Source organism: Dromiciops gliroides, chromosome 1 (genome assembly GCF_019393635.1).
Source record: "Dromiciops gliroides isolate mDroGli1 chromosome 1, mDroGli1.pri, whole genome shotgun sequence".
In the NCBI taxonomy this organism is placed as follows: domain Eukaryota; kingdom Metazoa; phylum Chordata; class Mammalia; order Microbiotheria; family Microbiotheriidae; genus Dromiciops; species Dromiciops gliroides.
Genome location: NC_057861.1, coordinates 651,906,075 through 651,929,351, shown reverse-complemented (window position 1 = coordinate 651,929,351; position 23,277 = coordinate 651,906,075). Strand labels below are relative to the sequence as shown.

General features: G+C 38.5%; 1 protein-coding gene across 3 annotated transcripts in view; it reads left to right on the top strand.

Annotated features, from left to right (window-relative positions):
- FREM1 (FRAS1 related extracellular matrix 1) overlaps nt 1-20,856 on the top strand; it is a 176,920-nt gene extending 156,064 nt beyond the window's left edge. For all 3 annotated transcript variants that reach the window (XM_043978303.1, XM_043978304.1, XM_043978305.1), the window contains 8 exons: nt 2,434-2,583; nt 4,559-4,800; nt 6,009-6,056; nt 6,328-6,495; nt 6,690-6,818; nt 7,806-7,921; nt 15,479-15,564; nt 16,717-20,856. In XM_043978303.1, coding sequence (XP_043834238.1) covers nt 2,434-2,583; nt 4,559-4,800; nt 6,009-6,056; nt 6,328-6,495; nt 6,690-6,818; nt 7,806-7,921; nt 15,479-15,564; nt 16,717-16,916 — 1,139 coding nt within the window. In that variant the 3' untranslated portion in view covers nt 16,917-20,856. The remainder of the gene's footprint in view (nt 1-2,433; nt 2,584-4,558; nt 4,801-6,008; nt 6,057-6,327; nt 6,496-6,689; nt 6,819-7,805; nt 7,922-15,478; nt 15,565-16,716) is intronic.
- The last annotated feature ends 2,421 nt before the right edge of the window (nt 20,857-23,277 follow it).

The window sequence follows — 23,277 nt, the reverse complement described above, 5'->3', positions numbered from 1 at the left end:
AGGAAGATTGAGAAAAGGCCATTAGGTTTGGCAACTAGAGTATTTTCTACTCAGGGTTAAGGACTCTGCCATTTTTCATCTTTCTAACCTAAGCACCAAGCACAATATCATCTATTCTTTCAAAAAAAAATTCTTAAATATGTACTGTGCACCAAGCACTATGTCAGGCACATGGTGTGTGCCTTCATGAAACTTATAGTCTAGCAAAATATACACAACAAGCATGCCAGATGAGATCTGAGAAGCAAGGTCATTACCAAGGACTTCACAAGGGGAGGTGGCAAGATGGCATAGTTTGAAATTAAATATGGGGAAGATGTAATATGACAAGTGTTTAATAAATGCTTATTGAATTGAATATACCATCAGAACAATCTACTAATGATATTATTTAACACCTTGAGTATAGTAAGTTAGCATTAAGCCAGGATTTTTCAAGTACAAAATAATTTCTCCCCTACCCCCACCAAGACCAATTTCTTCTTTAAAGGAAGTCAAGGGGGCAGCTAGGTGGTACAGTGGATAAAGCACCAGCCCTGGATTCAGGAGGACCTAAGTTCAAATCAGACCTCAGACACTTGACACTTACTAGCTGTGTGACCCTGGGCAAGTCACTTAACACTCATTGCCCTGCTCAAAAAAAGAAAAAAAAAAGTTACACTGATAAAGGAAGTCAAGGATATATCCTACTTTTCTACTATATTTTACTGCTCATTAACAATACCTTAACTGAAATTCTGGTGCCTTGTCTTGGGTGCTATTTCAACAAAGAAGTAGCTGTCATAAATATGGTACCAGTGAAACACACTGGAATAATCAGAGAGCTATAGAACATTTACCCACCAGGAGAGTATATGAAAGGAGGATTTGTTTAAGAAAAAAGGCTTAAGAGAATTTAAGCATCCTACCAAAGGAGAACTATGGCATGAAAACAGGGGCAGCTTGGTGCCACAGTAGATAGAGCACTGACCCTGAAGTCAGGAGAACCTGAGTTCAAATCTTACCTCAGACACTTACTAGCTGTGTGACCCTGGGCAGGTCGCTTAAACTCAATTGCCTTAAATATCCCGGGCCATCTCCAGTCACTGAACGCAGATGGCTCTGGAGGAGAGAGCGAGGTTAGTGACCTTGCACAGCTCTCCCTCACTTAAATCCAAATCATTGCAAGTCATGACATTTACAATGGTCCCCTTCGAGAACATAGGATAAACAACAACAATGGGATGAAAACTATTAAAAATGAAAACTGAATAAAACAAAGGAGTTAATGAATCAGTCAATTAACATTTGTCAAGAACCTAGTATGTTCCAGGCACTGGGGATATGAATACAAAAATCAAATACTCTCTGCCCTCAAGAGGTGTCCATTTTACTGAAAGGATATAATATATTCATAGAGAAGTAAATGCAAATTATATCCGAAATAAACACTAAGTGATAGGAGAGAGGGGGAAGAAGGTATTAACAATTGAGAGAATCAGGAAAGGTGGTTTGGAGATGACACAAGACAAGCTTCGCAGGGAGCTAGAGGTTCCTAGAGGTTCCGAGGTGAGAGAGAAATGCTGTCTTCCTCCTTCTCCCATTGAATATGCTCCATCTTTCTCTAAAAAGCCTTTGTCATCTCCACAGGGGCACCACAGATACCAGAAGAGATGATTGTTCATCTCACCATAACAGCAGCAGCATGTCTGGGGCGGTGGGGTGGGGGGTGGTGTTCAGAGCATCAAAGCTTCTTTTATTAAGGTTGCAAGATTACTAGGAGCTGAGCTTAATTGTAACTCCACAAGCAGAGGCAGACAGAGAAAGAGAAATACTGGCTTGGGTTATTTCTAGAAACTCCACCCCCTAAATTGTCTCCAGTAGGATATCAAAATCTTGACATCATGGTAGGGGTGTGGGGAGGGCATTTCTTAACTAAGAAATACCCTGGAAGCCAAGGCAGGGTAGAGTGTCTGTGGAGACAGCCACCTTTAGAAATAAGCCATTCAAGATCTCTCCTATACCAAAAATCCCCATCCTGATTGTTTCCAGTACCAGCCTTTTGAGATTTTTTTTTTGAAGCAACTACCAAGATTTCAGATTTTAATACTTGTTTATTCTCAACAAAAGAGGGAAAATGAGGCAGGTCAGTCAGAGGAAAATGGAGCCTCAGATCTCGTTGGATAACCATTTTGCTTCTCCCACATAAGGCAGCCAATTTTTTTTTTTGGTTACAGTGTTTGCCTTTATAGGGAATCATCATTGTCCAGGAACAAATGTGGTCTTTTAATGTTATTTGGGGGAACAGCAGGAGTGGAGTCAGTCCGGAAGAGCACAATAGATCACCCAGGCTACTCCAGCCTCGCTGTAGACATGTTAATTAATATATTTCTCTGACACCTAGGTTGATTGAAATAGCAATTAAAGAGTAATTAAAATGTTTACTTCTTGTAGGAATGTCAACTAAGATGTGGAATATAGCAATTACCTATGACGGATTAGAGGAAGATGATGAGGTCTTTGAAGTAATTCTCAACTCCCCTGTGAATGCCGTTCTTGGCACAAAGACAAAAGCCAGAGTGAAAATTTTGGACTCAAAAGGAGGTATTCTTTTGATCCTCATCTTGAAATCAGGGGCAGTCTTGGCTCTGCAGTCCACTAGCTTTCAACAGCCAATGTGCTTGATAACGCCTTCAAATCAAAATGCTTAATTTCTTGTCAAGAAAGCAACCTAGGCCACGGTAGGCCCTTTATCCCGCCACCAACTTCATGCTGTTTCCTTCCTGCTAAGAACTTTCACTGGAGAAAAGCAACAAGTCAGAACCAGGGTTGTTGGTGTATGTGTGGGGGTTTTTTTTGCTAGTGTGTGTGTGTGTATGAGTGTGTGTGTGTTTTCCTCCTACCCTTTTGCTGTTTTCACAGAGGAGATCAAAAAAATGTCATTGAAAAATCTATCGATAATTATTTTCCCCTAGAGATTGCAAGGCTGTAATTATCCTCCTCTGTCAAAGAGATCTCTGAATGCCTAAAATCCCAGCCCATATTACAGCAGGACCAGGAAAATCATGAGAGGAAGCAGTTGAAGAAAATTGCAAACGAAAGATGCAGCTGGCTTGGGAATCCAGGAGCAGCTGGAGAATATTAATGAATTACCTTGGGCCCACCGGAGTCAACTAGGTTCTATGCAGCATGCACTGCAGAACAGCCTGTAGAACCGAACAATGTGAAGAATCATGTCAGCTTTTGGTGTTCAAGCCTTTTTATTTTCCCTGACAAGCATCTCAATAGATGGCTCACACTACATTTCAGAGACCCTGTTAACATCTAAGATTCTAGCTCCTCTTTCCATTTGTGTGCTCCAGTTTTTACTTCCGTCTTTCCTGTAAACATGGTGTCCTGAAATACAGTAAAAATAGTGACTCCAGCTCTTCTCTCCTTTCTTTTTTTTTTTTTTTTTGATAGGGCAATTGGGGTTAAGTGACTTGCCCAAGGTCACACAGCTAGTAAGTGTTAAGTGTCTGAGGCCGGATTTGAACTCAGGTCCTCCTGAATCCAGGGCCGGTGCTTTATCCACTGCGCCACCTAGCTGCCCCTCTTCTCTCCTTTCAATCAGAAAGGAAAGAAGGAAGGAAGGACAGAGAGACAAAAGAATAAAGAAAAGAAAAAAGAAAGAGAAAACAAGTTTGAAGAAGAAAAAGAAGGAAATCAGACACTACTCTTTTTCCTTTGCAATATGCCCACAACAATTTTCCTCCTAAGTTCATTTCTTTCTCAGGAGGATTTTTATAAACCTGAGTTTCCCCACATGAAGCATGAAACACCCTTAAGGAAAAGATTCAGACCTTAGAAAGTCAAACACTTATTTCCCCAGATATCTGTTTTAAAAAGTTTTCTGGGTTTCAGACAGAAGTAGTACCTTTTGGATTTGGACTTTCTGATGCAATAGTGACTATTGAACCACAATAAAGGAATGATTTCATAGTCTTACAAAATCTTTACCAAAATCTCTAATTCTGTTGCACAGCATTGGAGAGGAGTTTCAGTGCTATGCATTGTTTTGGGAATGACAATGAATGGAAAGAGCTAGCCAGAAGTACTTTAACAATCAAGAGAGATGGAAGTTGTTCCTATTCTTAGAGGTGTGAACTTAAAGAAGTGAAACCAGTTTTCCCATATGACTTGGGAAATCATTCCTATTACTTGATAGTCAGACTTTCCATGTGCTGAAGTGCACAGCTTTCCTGTAGAGAAACTGATGGAAAAGGAAGGAGTTACTGGCAAATGACAAACAGGTAACATCTGGTAGAAAACTCATCCATCCATTTTTTTTGTTTGTTTTTGTTTTTGTGAGGCAATTGGGGTTAAGTGACTTGCCCAGGGTTACACAGCTAGTAAGTGTCAAGTATCTGAGGCCAGGTTTGAACTCAGGTCCTCTTGGCTCCAGGGCCCGTGCTCTATCCACTATGCCACCTAGCTGCCCCCATTCATCCACTTTTAGTGATAAGTTGTTCCATGAGATCAGTTATCTGCTTATGTGAAATGAACAAAACTGACCATCTGCCATCTTGTATGCTTTCAGGTCAGTGTCGTCATTCACATTCCTCTGGTCAAAACCAGTACAGCTCATGGGGGAAAGGCACATGGCTCCCACTTTCCCCAGGTTCATCATCACCCTCTATTCTTGGTGGAGTCCATTTGGAAGGAAGACCCCCTTCATCTTCCAGAGAGAGATTAACACCCAGCAGAGGAGACAAGCTTCAGGAATTTGACTTAACTGATATTCCCAGGAAAAGGCTTAGGACAATAGGAAATGGGAAAACAGTAAGAACCATGTTATTTAGAAATAAAATGGGCAATTCTCTGGGACATTACTGACTGGATTTGTCTAAAGAACCAAAATCTTCTGAACTTTCCTGAAACAATCAAATGAGCTATTCTGAATCTTTTGGGGGAGTGTCTTTTAAGGGTCACCTAATATTCTGTCTTTGACATAGTTTTGTCCTTGTCCAAGGGGCATGTAATTTCCAAACTTTGGGCTTCAAGTCTTTTTTTTCCCTCAACAATGGGGACTGACTTGCATTGGTTCCTCTTGATTAATGGAATGCATTTTCAAGACATAGAATACAATCCATTGCTATGAAACCAGGGGCAGACTCTCTGATTCACAGTGGGATCAAACCTATAAGTTTAGCTTCTAGGGTAATATGTAGTATTTTGACGGAATAAACATAGTCATATTCATATGTGTGTGTTTATATGAATCTACAAACTAAAGTACAAAACTTGTTTTCTTTCCTTATTAGGGAATGCAAATAAACAGAGAATTAATAATTGTTTCTAGATCTAGACCCACTCTGATTTTTAAAAAAATTCCAATAAGTTAGATTTAACATGTCTTTAGATTAGAAATATATTTCTTTAAGTTTTTGCAAGCCCAAGTAGGATTTAACTTTCAGGTTTTTCTTAGTTTTATAACAGAAAGTCAGAGAATCTGGACTCAAACCCTGTTCTGACATTACCTATTGTTATTGTTGTTGTTGTTGTTTGTCTTTCATTCCCGAAGAGGACAATGACATCAGGGTGATGTCATGACTTACACTGAACTGGATTTAAGTAAGGGAGGGCTGTGCAAAGTCACAGCCTCACTTTCTCCTCCATAGCCATCTGGGTCCAGTGGCAAGATATACATCAGGATGCTTAAGGGAATTGGGTTAAGTGGCTTTCCTGGGGTCACACAGTTTGTAAATGTCTGAGGTGAGATTTGAACTCAAGTCCTTCCAACTTCCGGGTTCACAGTGAACAGTGAACATCCACTGAACCACCTACCTGCTATGACACTATCTATATGATCTTGGGCAAGGCAGTTACCTCTTATGGACCTCAGTTACATTATCTTTCAAATAAGAGGGTTGGACTAACAAACCTCAAATGCTCCCTAAAGCTTTTATAATACGTATTGTCCTAACCAACTATTTTATGCAACTGTAAAGAAGAGTCTAATGTTATTTTACCATCTGTTGTTTTTTCAGGTTCGCCCATCATCTGTTTATAGAAATGGAACAGATATCACTTTTAGAGTAAGAATTCTCTGAATTATCCCATTTGACACTTGGTTATATGTCGTATGTCATGCTTTGACTATACTTAGGGGTAGAGATTGTTTCACGCAACAACCATTTCCTTTCTTTCGTCTAGATGCATTTTCCTTTAAGGACTTTTTTGAGTTTTATCTTGTAATGTTTTGTAGTCAGAATTTTGAAAAATTGGCTATTTTTTGCATTTAGTCAAATAAGAAGTAGCTGATTTTTGTCTTGTATGAATATTTGTTGTTTCTGTCTTAATGTTAAGTACCATGGTATGGTTGCTGTAAGAGTAGAGGATGACAGCTCTATAATAAACATGGAGAAGGCCAGAGCGTCTACTATTAATCAGAAGCCACAAAAGCAAAGCCGGAAAAAAGAACCCCTGCCGACAGATAAGGTGGAACAAATGCCCTATTTGCACTCCCCCAGTCAGGTAGGAATCATTTGTGACTTTTCCTTAAGCTTTCCACAAACTATTTCTTAAGTCATTGACACCTGTAAGTTTCTAGACTGGTCCCAATATTTGGGGCAGTTGACTTAGCATAAAGGCATGCAAACCAAACTTAGGGCTTTTTAAAGTAATAGTTTTAGAGCTAAATCCATTTCCACCGTCTTTTGTCATCCTAGGAGCAGCCACCATCCTTTCCAAAGAACTGCACATTAGCATTAAAGGGACTGTTTCATTTTGAGGAAAGCCTCCAAAAATTATATCACTGCAATGGAACTTCATGGCAGCCTTGGAGTCCAAAAGACAAGGTGGGATGCATGCTTTATATCTGCTGTGGAAGCCTGTGCTTGTGTGGGGTGGGGGAGGGCATTAATATGGCAGACAATGTCAGCATTTTGTGTCAAAGATTGTGTGACCATTCATTCATTTAACAAACATTCATTTAAAACTCACTAAATGCCAGGCAAGCACTGCGTTAGGCACTGGGGAAGACATGAAGGTTAAATGAAATTTAATTCCTGTCCTCCTGGTACTTAGAGAAGGAATAACACACAAAAAGGTTATAAAACACACTCTTTCATGACCAGTATGTCAGATTCGGAACTAAATGCCCTGTGAGGACCAGAGTGAAGATTGTCCTAGCAGGTTTTTGGAGAAAGTTGCATGTGGGAGGTAACATTTGAGTTATGCTCTGCACAGGTAGGTAGAAATTTGTCAGATTAAAAAAAAGAAACTATGTGTTCCAATGGGAAAAATACTCCCCCCAAATTTTTTTTTCAGTAATTCATTCATTAACTGGTTAAATACACATTTAAAAATTTTTTTTTACATATAAGGTATTTTATTTTTTCCGTTACATGTAAAGATAGTTCTCAACTTTCGTTTATACAAGCTTTACAATTTCAGATTTTTCTCCCTCCCTCCCCTCCCTCCTCCCTCCCCTAGACAGCAGGTAATCTGATATAGGTTATATCTATATATCTATAGACATATACATATACACACACACACACACACACACACACATATATATACACATAATAACATTAATCCTTAAATACACATTTAAACTTCTATATTGATGATAAAAACAATCAGAGGAGAAAAGCTATAACCTATAAGACATTGCCTTATTCCACGTTGCTTTTGACGAAAGCTACTCTTTGTAAAGGTGAGGGATTAGCATACCGTCTACTCTTTAAATAAATACATGAACAGGGAGCATTCATCCTGCCAAGGGATGACTGTAGATTGCAAAGGGCATGACCGTGTGAACATTGACCACTTCATTTCAGGAAGGGAATGGAAGAACCTGTCCCATTGGATGGAGCCATCAAAACAGACACTGCTATTCCTTGATTACAGAGCAGAAGGTCACCTGGAATGCAGCTGCTCGAGCTTGCAGGGAGCAGTAAGAGACCTTCTTTCATATTTTGACTTCTATTTCCTTAATCAGTTTTCCCTTTATGTAGTTTATGTGAATGTATGTGTGGTGTTTTGGACATGGAATTCTGGGGGGGAGAAGTGGGTGCAGATGGATGGAGGCCACAATCTTCCTTTTGCCTCAGAGGACTTCTGAAAACTCTACCGTAGATCAAAGATTGCTGTGATAACCTGAGAACCAATTGACCCTTAGGCTCAAGTACTTGGATACCAGTCCTTGCCTGTCTTGACAGTCCCTCTTCTCTGGCAAACTTCATTCCTTACCACCTCCACTCTTGGCAAGTGGGAACAGAAGGAGGTTTTTTTTTTTTTTAGGTCATCAGCTTTACAGGCTCCTGTTTTACAAGATAGGACTCCGGGCAATTTGATTTGAAAATAACATCAGATGATAATGAAAGGCTTGTAGCATCAGGCCTGGGGCAATGCAGAAAGCAAATATCTGATGCTGTTGAAATAATAATGTTGCAGAACATTATAAAGAGTCCTGGCTAGTGTTTGGTGTTATGAGACCTGGGTTCAAATCACACCTCTGAAAATTACTGATTCAGCCACGGTTTCCTCATCTGTAAAATGAGGGGGTTGAAGTCAGCTTCCAAGGTCCCATCCAGCTCCAGAGATATGATTCTGTGACCCTAAGATGATGTGGGACCAGTTTAAAGAATGAAAAATTATTTCAGTGCCATTGAGAACTTTCTGTGAAGGGATTCTTCATTAGCCCTTTCTGATGCTCTGTAGCATGGAGAGAGCCATGGGTCCTGGAAGTCTCTGGAAGCAAAATGGCCCTGGCCCATTTGCACAGCAATTTCTAAAGGATTGTGATCTGCACCAGTAAAGGGAGAGCTCACACCTCCGAAACCACAGGTCTTTGGAAGTATAAAGTGTTATTGGCTCTCGTGTCCATTCCTGACACTCTGGGAACGGGGTCAATGGAATGCAGCCAGACCTTCATCCTACTAGCTGCCACTTCTGGAAAGATTGAGTAGAATGAATAGTCTTGCCCCTCGTTAAATTCTCTTTCATGTTCCACCTATCAGCCAAGCCCTAGAAAAAGGAGGCTTGGGGTTCTAAGTTGCCCTGTTATTGCCAAGGAGGTAGGTTGAAGTGAACCCAAAAAAATGTTTAAAATATATATCCTTCTGGCACTTGTTGCTAAAAGAGGAATAAAACATTAATTTTGTGTTTCCATTTATAAATAGGGAGGAAAAGTGTCATAGCTCTTTTTCCTCACCTCATCAAATCTGAAAACTGCCTTAAATTTTCTAGGAGAGCTCCTTTCTACTTTTTGGGTCTACCGTGCCTTACTTTCCTCCATGTATTCTGTGATGCAGTGACACTGGTCTCCTTGTTGTTCCTTGCACATTACACTCCATCTCTCATCTCCAAGCATTTTCACAGACTGTCGCTCAGGCTGTGAACACTCTTCTTTCTCCTCTTTGTTTCCCAGAATCCCTGGCTTCCTTCAAGTCAGTGAAAATCCTACCTTCTGCAAAAAGCTTTCCCTCTGACAATAGAGCTGTTGAGAGATTCAAATAAGATATTTGTAAAAAGTGTTAAGCACTCATCATGTGTCATATAAATGCTTATTGCCTCTTCCCCTTCCCTCTAAGATTACCCCAGTGTATCCAGTACATTGCTTGTTTCCATGCTGTCTCCCCCAGTAGACTGTGAGCTCCTTGGCAGCAGGGGCTATTTTTTGCCTTTTTTTGTATCCTAAGCATTTTGTACAGTACCTGGCACATAGTAGGTTCTTAATAAGTGCTGGTTTACTTATTGACTGAATTAGACTGTTGCATTATGGTATAAAGGAGAAGGTTTTGGCAACAGCTCCCTTGAACTGAACAACAAATGTAGCAATTGCCCTTTTGCCAATTATAACAAAGAAATCAAGGGGCACCTGGGATTTTCTGGTGTACTATGAGGAAGAATCAATAAGGTAAATTTATGTTATTCAGGGAGGCATTGTAGTACAGTGAAAAGTATCAGAAGTTCTCGGTTCAACTCCCAGTATTTATCACTTACTACATGAGTATTCTTGGGCAAGCAACTTAACCTTTCTGGGCCTCAGTTTCCTCATTTACAAAATGAGTAGATTGGACTAGAATGCCTCTGAGCTTCTTTCCAACTCCAGATCTTCTATATGGTGATCCTACTGGCCTATACTTTATGCAATAGCAAATATTCTCATGCATGTACTATAATTTGTAGTACCCATTACTTTCCTAAATGCAAAGTTGGCACCCTCTGGCACATGTTGGCTGTAAGACTCTTGGCAAGTCACTTACACTTTCAATATCCCAGACAAAACTATCTAAGACTGTAAATTGCAGAGCAGATGCCCAGCTACATTAGTAGAGTGAGGTTCTTCACCAGGAGTTTCCTATATTATTGAAATCAACATTTATTAAGCACCTACTATGTGTCAGGTACTTTGCTGGGGACACAAAAGGAGGCAAAACACAGCCCCTACCCTCATGGAGTTCACAAATCACAGATCAGGTGGTTTTTGTTCATGCTTTTACAACATAATGTTACTAGATTGTAATCTTCATACAGAGAACAGTGCCTTTATCTAAAGTTGGTAACCTCCCTCCCCAAACTAGTGTAGGCCTTAGCATCTATTTGTCCATTGAATAAATGAATAAACGTGCTTAATTTCCACCATGTTTATTGACTACCTCTAGGATGCCTAAGGTAATGAAACTCTGAACTATTACAGTAATGGAAGGATTTAGGAAAAAAGTTGCAGTTGGGATTTTAAGGATTTTTTAGGAGCCGCTGCCCGATTTCATAGGTGTGAGTATAATTCCCTTCAACGGTGCAGATAACAGATGCTCGACAAATTAGCAGATGGTCTTTGAGAGCTGCTGAGGCCAAATAGATGATGAGCCTCTCTGAACTTTGCTAGGCTTGTCCCTGGGTAACATAAACAAAGTCCATCATGGCTCGTAGTCAGAACTTTTCCAGCTGGATGGAACCTGCCATCCAAGCATGCTCTTGTGGCATCACTCTCAAGAATCCAGGGTCACCCCTGACCACAACAGGAGGAGACAGTCAGTTAGGTCTAGTTATTTTCTCACTTCTCCACTGAAGTCCTGACTATTTGCTTTGCTATTTTCTTACTCCTTTACTGGGCTAATTACACAGACCTTGGTTTGTATTATTCTTTCACACATGCACACATGCACACACACACACACACACACACACACACACACACACACACACACATACACACAGATCTCAGTTGTAAATCTGTAGCCCTGTTATTGTATATGATACTTCTTTATTCCCAACATCTCCCCACAACTTAATTTTAAGCACCTACCCTCTACCTACAAAAGGAGCCCATGCAGATTCACTATTTATTTACCTAATAGAAGACATTTGTGCAACAAATAAGTAGTGTTAAATGCCCTCCATTGTCTGGTTCCAACCTGCCTATACCACCTTATCTTAACAAGGCCCTTTGTAAGTCCTGTGGGCTACTCACAGTTCCCTAAACACATCCTTCACTTTCAACAATTCAATTCAATAAACATTAATTAAGAGCCAAACTCATAAACATTAGATATACTGGAGAACTCCAATGGAGTATTATACCAGACTGCATATACAAAGATGAAAAACTACACAGTCTCTGCTTTCAGAGAGTTTACATTCTGTTTGGATAAATGGGAAAAAATCAAGGATGTACAAGGATATAAGGAGTGAAAAGTTCAAAGAAAAACTTAGGCATGCAGAACTTTTATGAGAAATGCTAGGAAGAAAAACCCACTTTCATCTGGGAGTGTGCAAAGTGAAATCAGGGAATGGCAGTTACTTATGGTTTCTCTCCTCTGCATATATTCTTCTCCCTCATCTCTGGCTATGGAAATATCACCCATCCTTTTAGGCCTAGATAAGACCTGTGAAACCTTCTCTGATCATCCCAGCTGGAAGTGACTTTGCCTTCAGTAAATCTCTATAGTTCTCTATTTTTTTTCTTAAAGAACTCATCACATACTATCTTGTATTTGTGCTTATACACATACACAAAGACACAGGCACACACATAATCTCCTAGTAGACTATGAACCTTTGGGCAAATGGTGCATTCATTTCTTATACTTCCCAATACTTCTCATCAGACCTTGTATAAATTCAATAAATATTTATTGAAGGAGTGAAACTATAAATGTATTATTTTACTTGCTTATGTTGTACATATTCTTCAAATACACATTATTTAATTGTCTCAATACCTTGCTGAAGTCCTCCTCCAATGCCACCATTTGCCATGAAGGCAAACATTAGTTCTCAAAGCTCAGGTCAGCTAGAAAGACCTCTAAAACTAGAGATGCTTTGAGGACTAGCCCAGGAGACAATGGCTGACTGTTTTCCAAGGACCAACCTAGGTCAGATTGGAAAGGTTTGCTATAAGGCACTGAATCTTTCAGCCTCCCCAGCTCCCAAATACTATCTGTTAAGGCTTCGCAGGAGGGGTGTGCTGGAGCCAGCTCAAAGGGCTCATGTCTATTGTTAAGTTTGTTACATAAGCATTTACCCTCCAGAAATCAGCCAAAATGTAAATCAGAGCCTATTTATTATTTCGTTGATTATCTAGACTTGAGAAAGGGATGGAAAGACTGTTTCTATTTTAGATTATACTTAAAAGTGTGCTATGAGTATATATATATATGTACATGTGTATATATGTATCTATGTATGTATGTGTGCGTATGTGTATGTATGTATGTTCCTCCCCGAGAACTGGCTGTTAAATGTCTACTAGTACATTCCTACTTAGAGGAGTTGTGATCTTTATCTGATCAAAGAATACTTATACCTAACCCACATGTCCTCGAAATATTGAACTGTTTTGAAATAATTTTCTCAATTGCCCTGCTAACCTAATTAAATTCTGAGGATTAGAAAGGCTATCTGTCAACTTTGTTGGAATAAAATTTGTATATAAGAAACTAGATGTCACAGTGGATAGATAAGATTGTTGAACTAGGAGTAAAGAATACCTGTCTTTCAATCCTATGTCGTTGAGTAAATCACTTAACCTGCTCCAGGTTTCATGGTCTTCATCTGTAAAGTGAGGGCGTTGGACTAAATAACCTCTAAAACCCCTCCCAACCAGAAATATAGAATACTATGACTGTCCAGGTGCCCCTGATTGGGGATGACATGGCACTGATTGCATCAATCCCCACAACATTATGGGACCTCCTCAGGGAGATCCATCATAACTCAAAAGTTCAGCCAATGATCCATTCAAGAAAATGAATGAAAAATGCCCATTATCCAAACCACAGTAGTCAGCTATACAGCTAGTCCATTAAGTTAATACATATATCTTGGACATGTGCTACAGAGAGACAGTAAATTTGTCTAAGAATTGATTAGGATGAAGAGAGTAAACTGGATTGCATTTGAGAATTGTATACAATACTTGTAATGAATTGTACAGCATGAATAGTTATGGATCAATATCAGAAGAGGAAATATCCACATCAATAATATCATAGTTCATTGAAGTAGACACCAAGTTTGTATCTCTTTTCTGCAGAACTTTAAAAATCCAACAATATCTCCCATTTGGGACACAGAGAAAACCAGAAATCAAGTTTTAAAAAGCTTTTGAATGACCCATATAGCAGTCTCAAAGTCCCTATTCACAAATTTATACATTTTACTTATTAGAAAATACCCTGGGGTAGCTAGTTGGCACAGTGGATAGAGCACCAGCCCTGGAGTCAAGAGTACCTGAGTTCAAATCCGGCCTCAGACACTTAACACTTACTAGCTGTGTGACCCTGGGCAAGTCACTTAACCCCAATTGCCTCACTAAAAAAGAAAAGAAAAGAAAAGAAAATGCCCTTTCAGGGGCAGCTAGGTGGTGCAGTGGATAGAGCACTGGCCCTGGATTCAGGAGGACCTGAGTTCAAATCCGGCCTCAGACACTTAACACTTACTAGCTGTGTGACCCTGGGCAAGTCACTTAACCCCAATTGCCTCACTAAAAAAAAAAAAAAGAAAAGAAAAGAAAATGCCCTTTCAGGGGCAGCTAGGTGGTGCAGTGGATAGAGCACTGGCCCTGGATTCAGGAGGACCTGAGTTCAAATCCGGACTCAGATACTTGACATTACTAGCTGTGTGACCCTGGACAAGTCACTTAACCCCAATTGCCTCACCAAAAAGAAATGCCCTTTCTCTGAGCCTATTTGCTTTTACTTTACACACAATTCTAGCAAGCATAGAGACTGACTTCTAATCCCATAGTATATTAGAAGAGCAAATTTAAAAAGTGCTACTACATACAAATAAGTTGACTAACAACTTCAAGAAGTGACATCAGATACCTCGACAGGGAGTATATACCAAAAAAAAACCACAACAAAGAAAACATTAGAAATTAGAGAACATGACTATCTACTAAAGAGGTTATTAACTGGGATCCAAAGACCCCCAGGGGTCCCAGAAATTAGATTAGGAGGGAAATGACATCTTTATTTCATGTATTACTTTTAAGTCTATGTATTTTATTTTACATATTTAAAAATATTCTGAGAAGGGGTCCATAGACTTCACCAGACTGTCAAAGGGATCCACAACATAAAAAAAGACTAGGAATCCCTGATCTCAAGCCATTTAGTGTGGTGGTAAAGAGGCCTGAACACTTAACTGGTCTGATGTCATGTCTGTATTACACAATAGTTAAATAATTAATGTTCATAAAAATGACCTTGACTCAACGAGAAAAAGTTAACCTATACTTAGTATACTCTGTTTAAGAAGCAGAGATATGTTTAATATATTTTCAAAAGGCTCCAATCCAAAATGGTTAAATTAAAAAAATGTTTTGGCACTTAAATGGGTAAATCCTCAGCTCTTCAAAATTATTCCTTTCCCTGGAGATCCAGAAAGCTGAGGTTTTACTGTGGAAATGAGGGCTTGTAATCTCAATCAGAAAATAAAGGTTTGTTTGGGGTTTTGTTTATATATAATCAATGGCACTGGAGATTTGGCAGTTATTCTGTTAATGTGATACATATACAGAATAAAATTGCATAGAGTCCAAAGGGATTTTTCTTTTTCGTAAGGGGAGTGGGAGAGAAATCTTAATGATTTGGTCTGGTTGTGAAATTGATCAGATTAACTGAACAATTGCCAAGTCACCATTTCAGTTTGCTGATGAATTTCTTAGATAAGTGGTATTGTATTGCCTTTAAATAATTAATATAACCATGTAGTTTCTGGTTTCTGATTTTCCAGAGATTTTAAAATAATCTGTTGAACAGTCGTTTTGTTTTAAAAGCACAGATTCAATAATAAAATATATTGAATGTGAGGACATCATCCCTGTTACCACCACAGCTGGAAAGAACATTTAATATTAAAACACCTGGAAAGAGCCTTAAGTTAATTTTTTCCCCATCATTTTCACTCACATATTCCACGTTAACAGAAATATGTCTTTTCCCTAAGAAATGTCGACTCTTGGGTTCTGATTCTTTCATTTCCTTTTGTTTGAGTCTAGACATCAAGGCAACCTTGCGAGTGTGTTTACAAAACAGCATATGCAGTGGCTATGGCACTTCAGTGGAAGAAAGTCGTTCTGGATAGGCAAGTATCCATGGGCTCTTTTATATCCATTTATCTGGTGTAACTATGATAAGTGATCTAATATAATTCCACTTCTTAATAGGTAGAGAAGGAAAAGGACACCATTTATGAACAAATTAATCTCATTAGTGGCTTACAACTGACTGATCTCTTCCTCCCAATCAGAAAAGTAGGATAATTGTCTTTATAAAATTCCTTGGGAAAAGTATGATTTCCACAGAGCCTTGCTTGTGCCACGAGATTTACTGGTTGGGGAAGTGGAAAGGCTACTGGAGCATGGTGGCCAAGGCATTGTCCAGGGAGAGAAGGCAGAGGTGAATGATCAAGAAAGAAGTATGGAGACCCGTGGTTTCTACCAGTTCTGCCACTAATTCACCATGTAACCTGGAATGAGTCATTTTGCTCTCCTGGGCCTTGGTTCTCTCCTTTGTAAAATGAGGTGATCAGATTAAATGATCTCTAAGGCCCCATGACTCTCATTCTTCTGATTCTAAGGAATTTCAAAGGATCCTTTTTAGTGCTAAAATTCTCCATGTTCTTATAAATTTTCCATGTACAAGTACAGAACTTATTAAAAACTGAGAAATTCTTATGTCCACTGAACTGAAAATTCAGTAAATCCAAAGGGTCCCCTGCTTCTGAATCCTAGTAACCATAATCTACATTTCTCTGGTGATATGAGTTTTATAAAATACTGCCTTCAGAACTCAATGAAATAGGTAGTGCAGATATCATTGCCCCCATTGTACTGAAGAAGAAACTTAAGCCCAGAAAGGCGAATTACCCATGGTCACAGAGCTAATAAGTGGGAGAATTGGAGTTTCTTGGGACAGTCAGGATAAGAAAGCAATTTGAGATGGAAACCAAAAAAAAAAATCATAAGTCATGAAATTTGACTTTTCTTTTGAAATATGAAAGTCAAGATTACCATTTGTAGATAAAATTGAAGAAAATCAAACATGGGTCCCACCTGATATATACAATGAAGAAAATGTTTCTAAGAGTACAGTAAGTACCCTTTGTCTTATGATTCAGGCCTCAATACATTTTTTTGCATATGGTCTATACGGTCAATTGAGAACAATGGTCTAGAAAAGTATCCGTCCCAAGAATAATAAATCAATTTGTTTGTGTTTCTTTGTTTCATGGTAGGTTTGAATGACCAAGAGACTTCTGGTCACTGGGAATGGGATGGAGGTGAACCTGTAACCTTCACAAACTGGAGGAGAGGGGCCCCTCCACATTTAAAGAAAAGAAAGAACTGTGTTTTGGTCAAAAGAAGGGGAAAGTGGCAAGCTAAAGACTGCAGGAAGGGTAAAGCTCACAACTATGTGTGTGCCAGGAAATTATAAACACAAGTGACATTGGAGACATCCACCAGAGCTCCCTCACAAACTGATTCTTTTTCACATAGGATTTTCAGTGTTCGTGAATTTATATGTTTAAAAAAATCAATGACTAAGGTTTACTTAGTAAATTAATATCCTGTGGACTATGAGCAACTTCTGAAAAAATGAATTGTGACTGCAAAGTTTGTTCAGTGGTTTCCCTTCTTACCTATCCTGGTCTCTTGCAAGAAAAGAAGCATTTTTGTACCTTATCTTGTCCCTATATTCCTTTCCCACCCCATCCCCGCAAACAAAAGTTGAGTCTTTTGTCAGATGTAGAATTTTGCTTATTTAAGTAGAAACCATTCCAGGCCTCAGTCATAGCTGGCTTCTTACTCTCTTAATGTCTGGCTTATGGTTTCAATGCCCATCACCCCAGTAGAGACTACCATGAAACCTGTATTGCAAGTTTCTTCTAATGAACCTGTCTCTCTCCCAATTCAGCCCCCATAAAACCAACTATACCAGCCAGACAAAAATTGAAAAACAATGAGAGAGTTGGATCTTTTATCACCTTTAAGAAGGGTGAGGCTGCGAGTGGGGGGTCAATAGGCTAAAAAGTGGCAGTTCTCAGGGTAATAAGTAATAGTTGAAAAGATAGGCTGTAAATGGATGAATCATGGTGCATGTGATTCTCTGAAAAGTCAGAGTTACTTTGATCCTGGATATGGGTTCAGATAAGCATAGAGATGTCAACAGACTGGCCTGCCAACTCTTTTGGTGAATCGTACATCACATATCACCCAAGCAGATCAATTTTATGAAAGGAGGGTTAGTTTTGATTCATTCTGAGAAAATGGTTTGGTTTCCCCATGCAGAGCTATAACAAACCCACATAATCTTCACTTTTTTGGCATTTGTGCCATTGATTGGCATTTCTCAAAGATATAAACGGTCTTTCAAGAGATAAAAAGGCTATTTCCTCAAAAATAAATGACCCTATATGGTTGATCAAAGATCCCTCTTGAACACAATATTCTTGTACATTACATTGCTAATTACTCATGATCTCTGAAGGGAATCTTGATGCAATGATGAATCCAGAATGTTCTGACCCGGTTCCAGACATGCTCTTGGAGAGGATTCATGAGTGTCAACACACTTACCTACATGTGTGTACAGTATCAATATTAAACATGTCAATGGTGATAGAGCAAGTGGAATTCTTAGCAGGCTACATATTTTTGTTACCAAGATTCTGAAAGAAGTTTCAAAACATAAGAATTTCATTCCAAAACCAATTTGCCTCTAAAAATGTTTCTTTTCTTTTTTATCTTTTTTACGATTACTACAAAATATGTGATTTACCTCAGTAGTATAATTTTAATATCAAAATTTCTTAAAAGCTCATTTAATATATTCATGCCACACCACACATTTTATGAAAATCAGGTAAACTGACAGCACTTGGACCAGGTCCTTCCTGTAACCTAGAAACATAATAGGCCCAGGTCCTATTTCTGTCCATAGAAATATCATTTTGAAAACTAGAAATTTTGCTCTGTTTTTATAGTTTGCCAAAAAAGATACCAGGTACTCTGCATTAACTCCCAGACAATTATCTGGGTGAGTTCTCTTGACCAATATTCACCTGACACAATGGTATGAATATGAGTTGTTGTAAGAAAGAGAATTTGGCCAAACAGGGATCTGACTAGCACTATCTCCTACTCTACCGTGTTCTGATATATGAGGAAGAGTGTGAGGCAAAGAATATTTGAAGTAAGGATTTTTTTTTTATTTGAAGGATCAAATAGTTGAAAAAACTACATACTTGGGAAGCAAAGTTCAGTGTGTGAGGAATGTGTTTGTAAAGAGATGGAAATCTCTTTGCATCTCTACCCCAGAATTCATGAGCTATTGTTGTTTACTTGGAATTAAGAATTATTCCAAGGAAAGAATTTAGAAAAATAAAAGTACAAACTATAAAACTGTGTGAAGAGTCACCAAAGTTTCTTTGTTAATTTTAAATATTTAATGAAATTGTGGATATTATCAAAATGATAGAAAATGCAAGTTTTTATAGTCATAAAGATTAGAACAATTTTGAAAAAAAAACAAAACCAAATTATTTCTGTGGTCATTAAACTTTTAGGTTACCAGGCATTTATTTTAGTGGTCAAAACAAGATTTTCATTTCCTGTTTAAAATTACTTAAATGCAATTAAAGAATAAAAAAACATATACTGTAAGATCACAGAGTGGGTTATGGTGGTTAACCCCACTCTAGCCTTGAACAGAGGTGATGTGGGAAAGGAAGAATGGTAGCACAAAGAACAGAGTAGAAAAACGAGGAAGGAAAGAGGAAGAGAGAGAAATGTGATAGCTTCTAAAGTATCCAGGGAAGGTAGCAGGAGAAGTTGACAGATGACTCAGAATTAAATCCTCCTGTGAAAGAACTCTTCCCAAACTCAAACCTCGACTCAGAAAAAAATTAAAAATGGACTTTGTCATCCCGTGTCAACAAGAAAAGTGATTTGGCATAGTGGATAGAGAGCTGCCTTTGGAACCAGAAAGACCTGACTTCTAGTCTTGCCTCTGACATGCTCATTGGCTGTGTGACTACACAAGCCACTTAACTTCTCAAGGCTCTATGCAACTCAGACTATAATTTGTAGTGGTTCTGATGTGCATTGTAGAGGGAGTTTCCTCACAGCAGAGTTCCCAATACCAATGAAATCACAGGTCCAAGCCCTCTCCCTATCCTATGTCTACAGACAGGAAGATGGGTTTGTAATTTTTAGGGATCTTCAACTTTTGAGAAACAAATTCTCAGCCCATGTTCGTTAAAAATAGACTTGAAAATACTTACTAATCACTGTTTCTTTCACAAGGGTGCTGGGAAGGAATTAGAAGTTTATTTACATTTCTCTTCATGTTTACATTTTTTAATACAACAAAGAAGACGATGGTTTTACTTTCATGAATACTGGTTCTGGATAATTGAAATCACAGATTCGTGCTAATCCTGTTTCTGTAATAAAGTAGCATGCCATGTGCACTATATTTACTGTTATACCAAAGCTAATAAAACATATGTAATTAATGGTCATGACTGATACTTCCTTCAGCTTTCCACATTAAGAATTTTTTCTGGGACCCAATATGTGAAGACAAAAGAGTCTGCATCCCTAATGACTCCATTTCAGGCTCAATGTGAAAGGATCCCAGCATCACCTTAGGTCATTTTTTTCTATCCAGAACTTTTAATTGTATGTGATACAAATATGATACCATAGTATAGTACTATAATACCAAGTGCTGAATACTCGTCGAAAGGTGAGCTGATTTCTCAGACTTCAGTTTCCCATTACTACCTTTCTAAAGTGAGAAAAAGGAGTATTCCACCTCTTTCTTCCACTGGACACATTGTCATTGTCACTATCATTTTTTACCATTTTATTCCTTCCTCAAGGAATTAAGAAATTGGCCTGTTTCCTAACAAATTAAGTAATAATGGTGGCAGCAGGCCCTCAATTTTTTTTTTTTTGCCTTAAGAGGCAGGTGGGCAACTAGAACTTTGAAACTGTGGTATGTAGTCTACTTGCTGAAATGTTTGAAAAATAAGTCTGGAGTTCATTAAAAAGGTGGTTGAAGAAATTGATGACTAGGCCATAGGAGGACTGATTGAAGGAGCTAGGAGAGTTCAGCCTGAAGAAGAGAAAACTCAAGTAAAACAGGTTATTATCTTTAAATACTTGAAGAACTATAATGTCTAAGAGGGATTAATTTTGTTATTTTTCAACCCCAGAGGATAGTGGAAGATGCAGAGATGCAGATTTCAAAACAACAGAAGAAAAAAATTCCTAATATTTACTGTTGTTCAGTTAGTCCAGTTGTCTGACTCTTTGTGACCCTATTTGGAGTTCTCTTTGCAAAGATACTGCAGTGGTTTGCCATTTCCTTCTCCAGCTCATTTTACAGGTAAGGAAACTGAGGCAAACAGAGCTAAGTGGCTTGCCCAGCATCACAATGCTAGTAAGTGTCCGAGGCCAGATTTATCATGAATATGAGTCTTCCTGATTTGAGGCCTGGCACTTCACCCACTGTGCCACCTAGCTGCCCTTCTAAAATTTTGGGTGGCCCAAAATGTGAAACAGATTACCTCAAAAGAAAATGAGTTCCAATCGCTGGAGGCTGGAAGAGCAGATGTCACACATATTGTATAAAAAGTTATTTCTTTGATTTAGATTGGTCAAGATGACTTCAGAGATTCCTTCTAGCATTGAAATTCCATGATTCTGTGATTGAGATTTATCATTCATTCATTCATTCAGTTAAGTTCATTCAACAAGTATCTATTGATCATCTTTAATCCCTTGCAAAGTATTTTAATATGTCAGGACTTACAAAGATGAACCATTCCATTCAACAAACATTTACTATTGTACTGTAAGAAACGATGAGCAGGCAGATTTCAGAGAAACCTGGAAGGACTTGCATAAACTGATGCTAAGTGAGATGAGCAGAACCAGGAAAACATTATACATAGTATCATCAAGATTATGTGTTGATCAACTGTGATAGACTTGATTCTTCTCAGCAATACAACAGTACAAGATAGTTCCAAAGGACTCATGATGGAAAATGCTCTACAAATCCAGGAAAAAAAGAACTGTGGAATATGGATGCACATTGAACCCTACTGTTTCTTTTGTTTTTGGTGCTGTTGTTTTTCTTTGTTGAGGTTTTTCTTTTTTGCTCTGATTCTTCTCTCATAACATGACTAATGCAGAAATATGTTTAATGTGATTGTGCATATATAACTTATATCAGAGTACTTGCTGTCTTGGGGAGGGAGGAGGGAGGGGAGGGAGGGAGAAAAATTTGAAACTAGAAATCTTATAAAAACAAATGTTGAAAACTATCTCTACATGTAACTGGAAAATAATAAAATACTTTTATAAAAAAGAGTCATATGTACAAAAAACAAAACAAAAAACAAACATTTACTAAATGCCTACTATGTGCAAGGAACTGTGGGATTCGGAGACAAAAATAAAACAGACCCTCCCCTCAAGAAACTTGTTTTCTATCAAGGAAATGCAACATGTACACAGTATGTAAGTATACATATACAATAATTTCAAGAAGGCCTGAGTAACAACTGGAACTGTCTAGTAAGGCTTCCCAGGTGAGGTGGTACCCAGGTGGTTTTGAAAAACACTAGGGATTCTAAGTGGCAGAGGTGAGGAGGGATTGTAAACATAGGGGAAAACCTTTGCAAAAGCATGAAGATGGAAGGTGGTATATCTTATAATTCCTGTATCTGGTCAGAAAGTCAGGAGAGCTGAGTTCTAGTCCAAGTTTGACCACGAATTAACTATGTGACCTAGGTAATGATGATAATAATAAATGATAATAAATAATGTCACCCATAAGGCTTTACCATTTACACAGTGCTTTCTACCAATTATCTCATTTAATGATTTGGGTAAGTCACAACTCTTCTAGACCTGGGTTTTCTCATCTGTAACATAAGGAGTAGGTGATATTTCAAGTCCTTTCCAAATACACGATTCCATGACTTTAGAACAGGAAATGAATATGGTAGCTTCATAACTTCCACAGAACTTACTTTTTATTCTCTGAGTATGTGTTTTATGGATCTTATACTCAGCTTAGCAATAAAACTCGGTTTATTTTAATAAGACAGAAAGGAATAAAATTCAACCAACACTTTCTGTATAAGGCTTGCAATAGTAACATTTTCCCAAACCATGTAGTATGCTTTTATGGTCCCTTTTACTTCAGAATCAATCAACCAGTCCACAAACAACACTTTCTATATGCCAGAAGCAGGGGTAGATGGTGGGGAGGGAGGGAGGAAGGAAGGAAGGAAGGAAGGAAGGAAGGAAGGAAGGAAGGAAGGAAGGAAGGAAGGAAGGAAGGAAGGAAGGAAGGAAGGAAGGAAGGAAGGAAGGATGGATGCATGCCAACTTTTAGGACCTTACTTTCTGTCAATGGGAGACATTCATATAAAGTATATATAGAATAAACATATACAGAAAAATACCAAATAAATACAAATAGTTGAATAAATGAGAGAGAGGGAGAACTCTAGCAGTTGAGGAAATTAGGAAAGCTTTGTGTAAAAGGTGCGTCTTGAAGGAGTTTGAGAAGGAATGAATTTAGTCAGTCACTAAGCATTTATTAAGCACTTACCATTTTTCCAGGCACTGTGCAAAGTCACCAGCCTCACTCTCTCCTCCAGAGCCATCTGGGTCCAATGACAAGACATACATCAGGATGACTGGAGATGGCCAAAGATGCAGTGGGAGACCTTGCCCTTTTTAAAGCTAAGGCCCTTCCCGGGTCTTAGTTT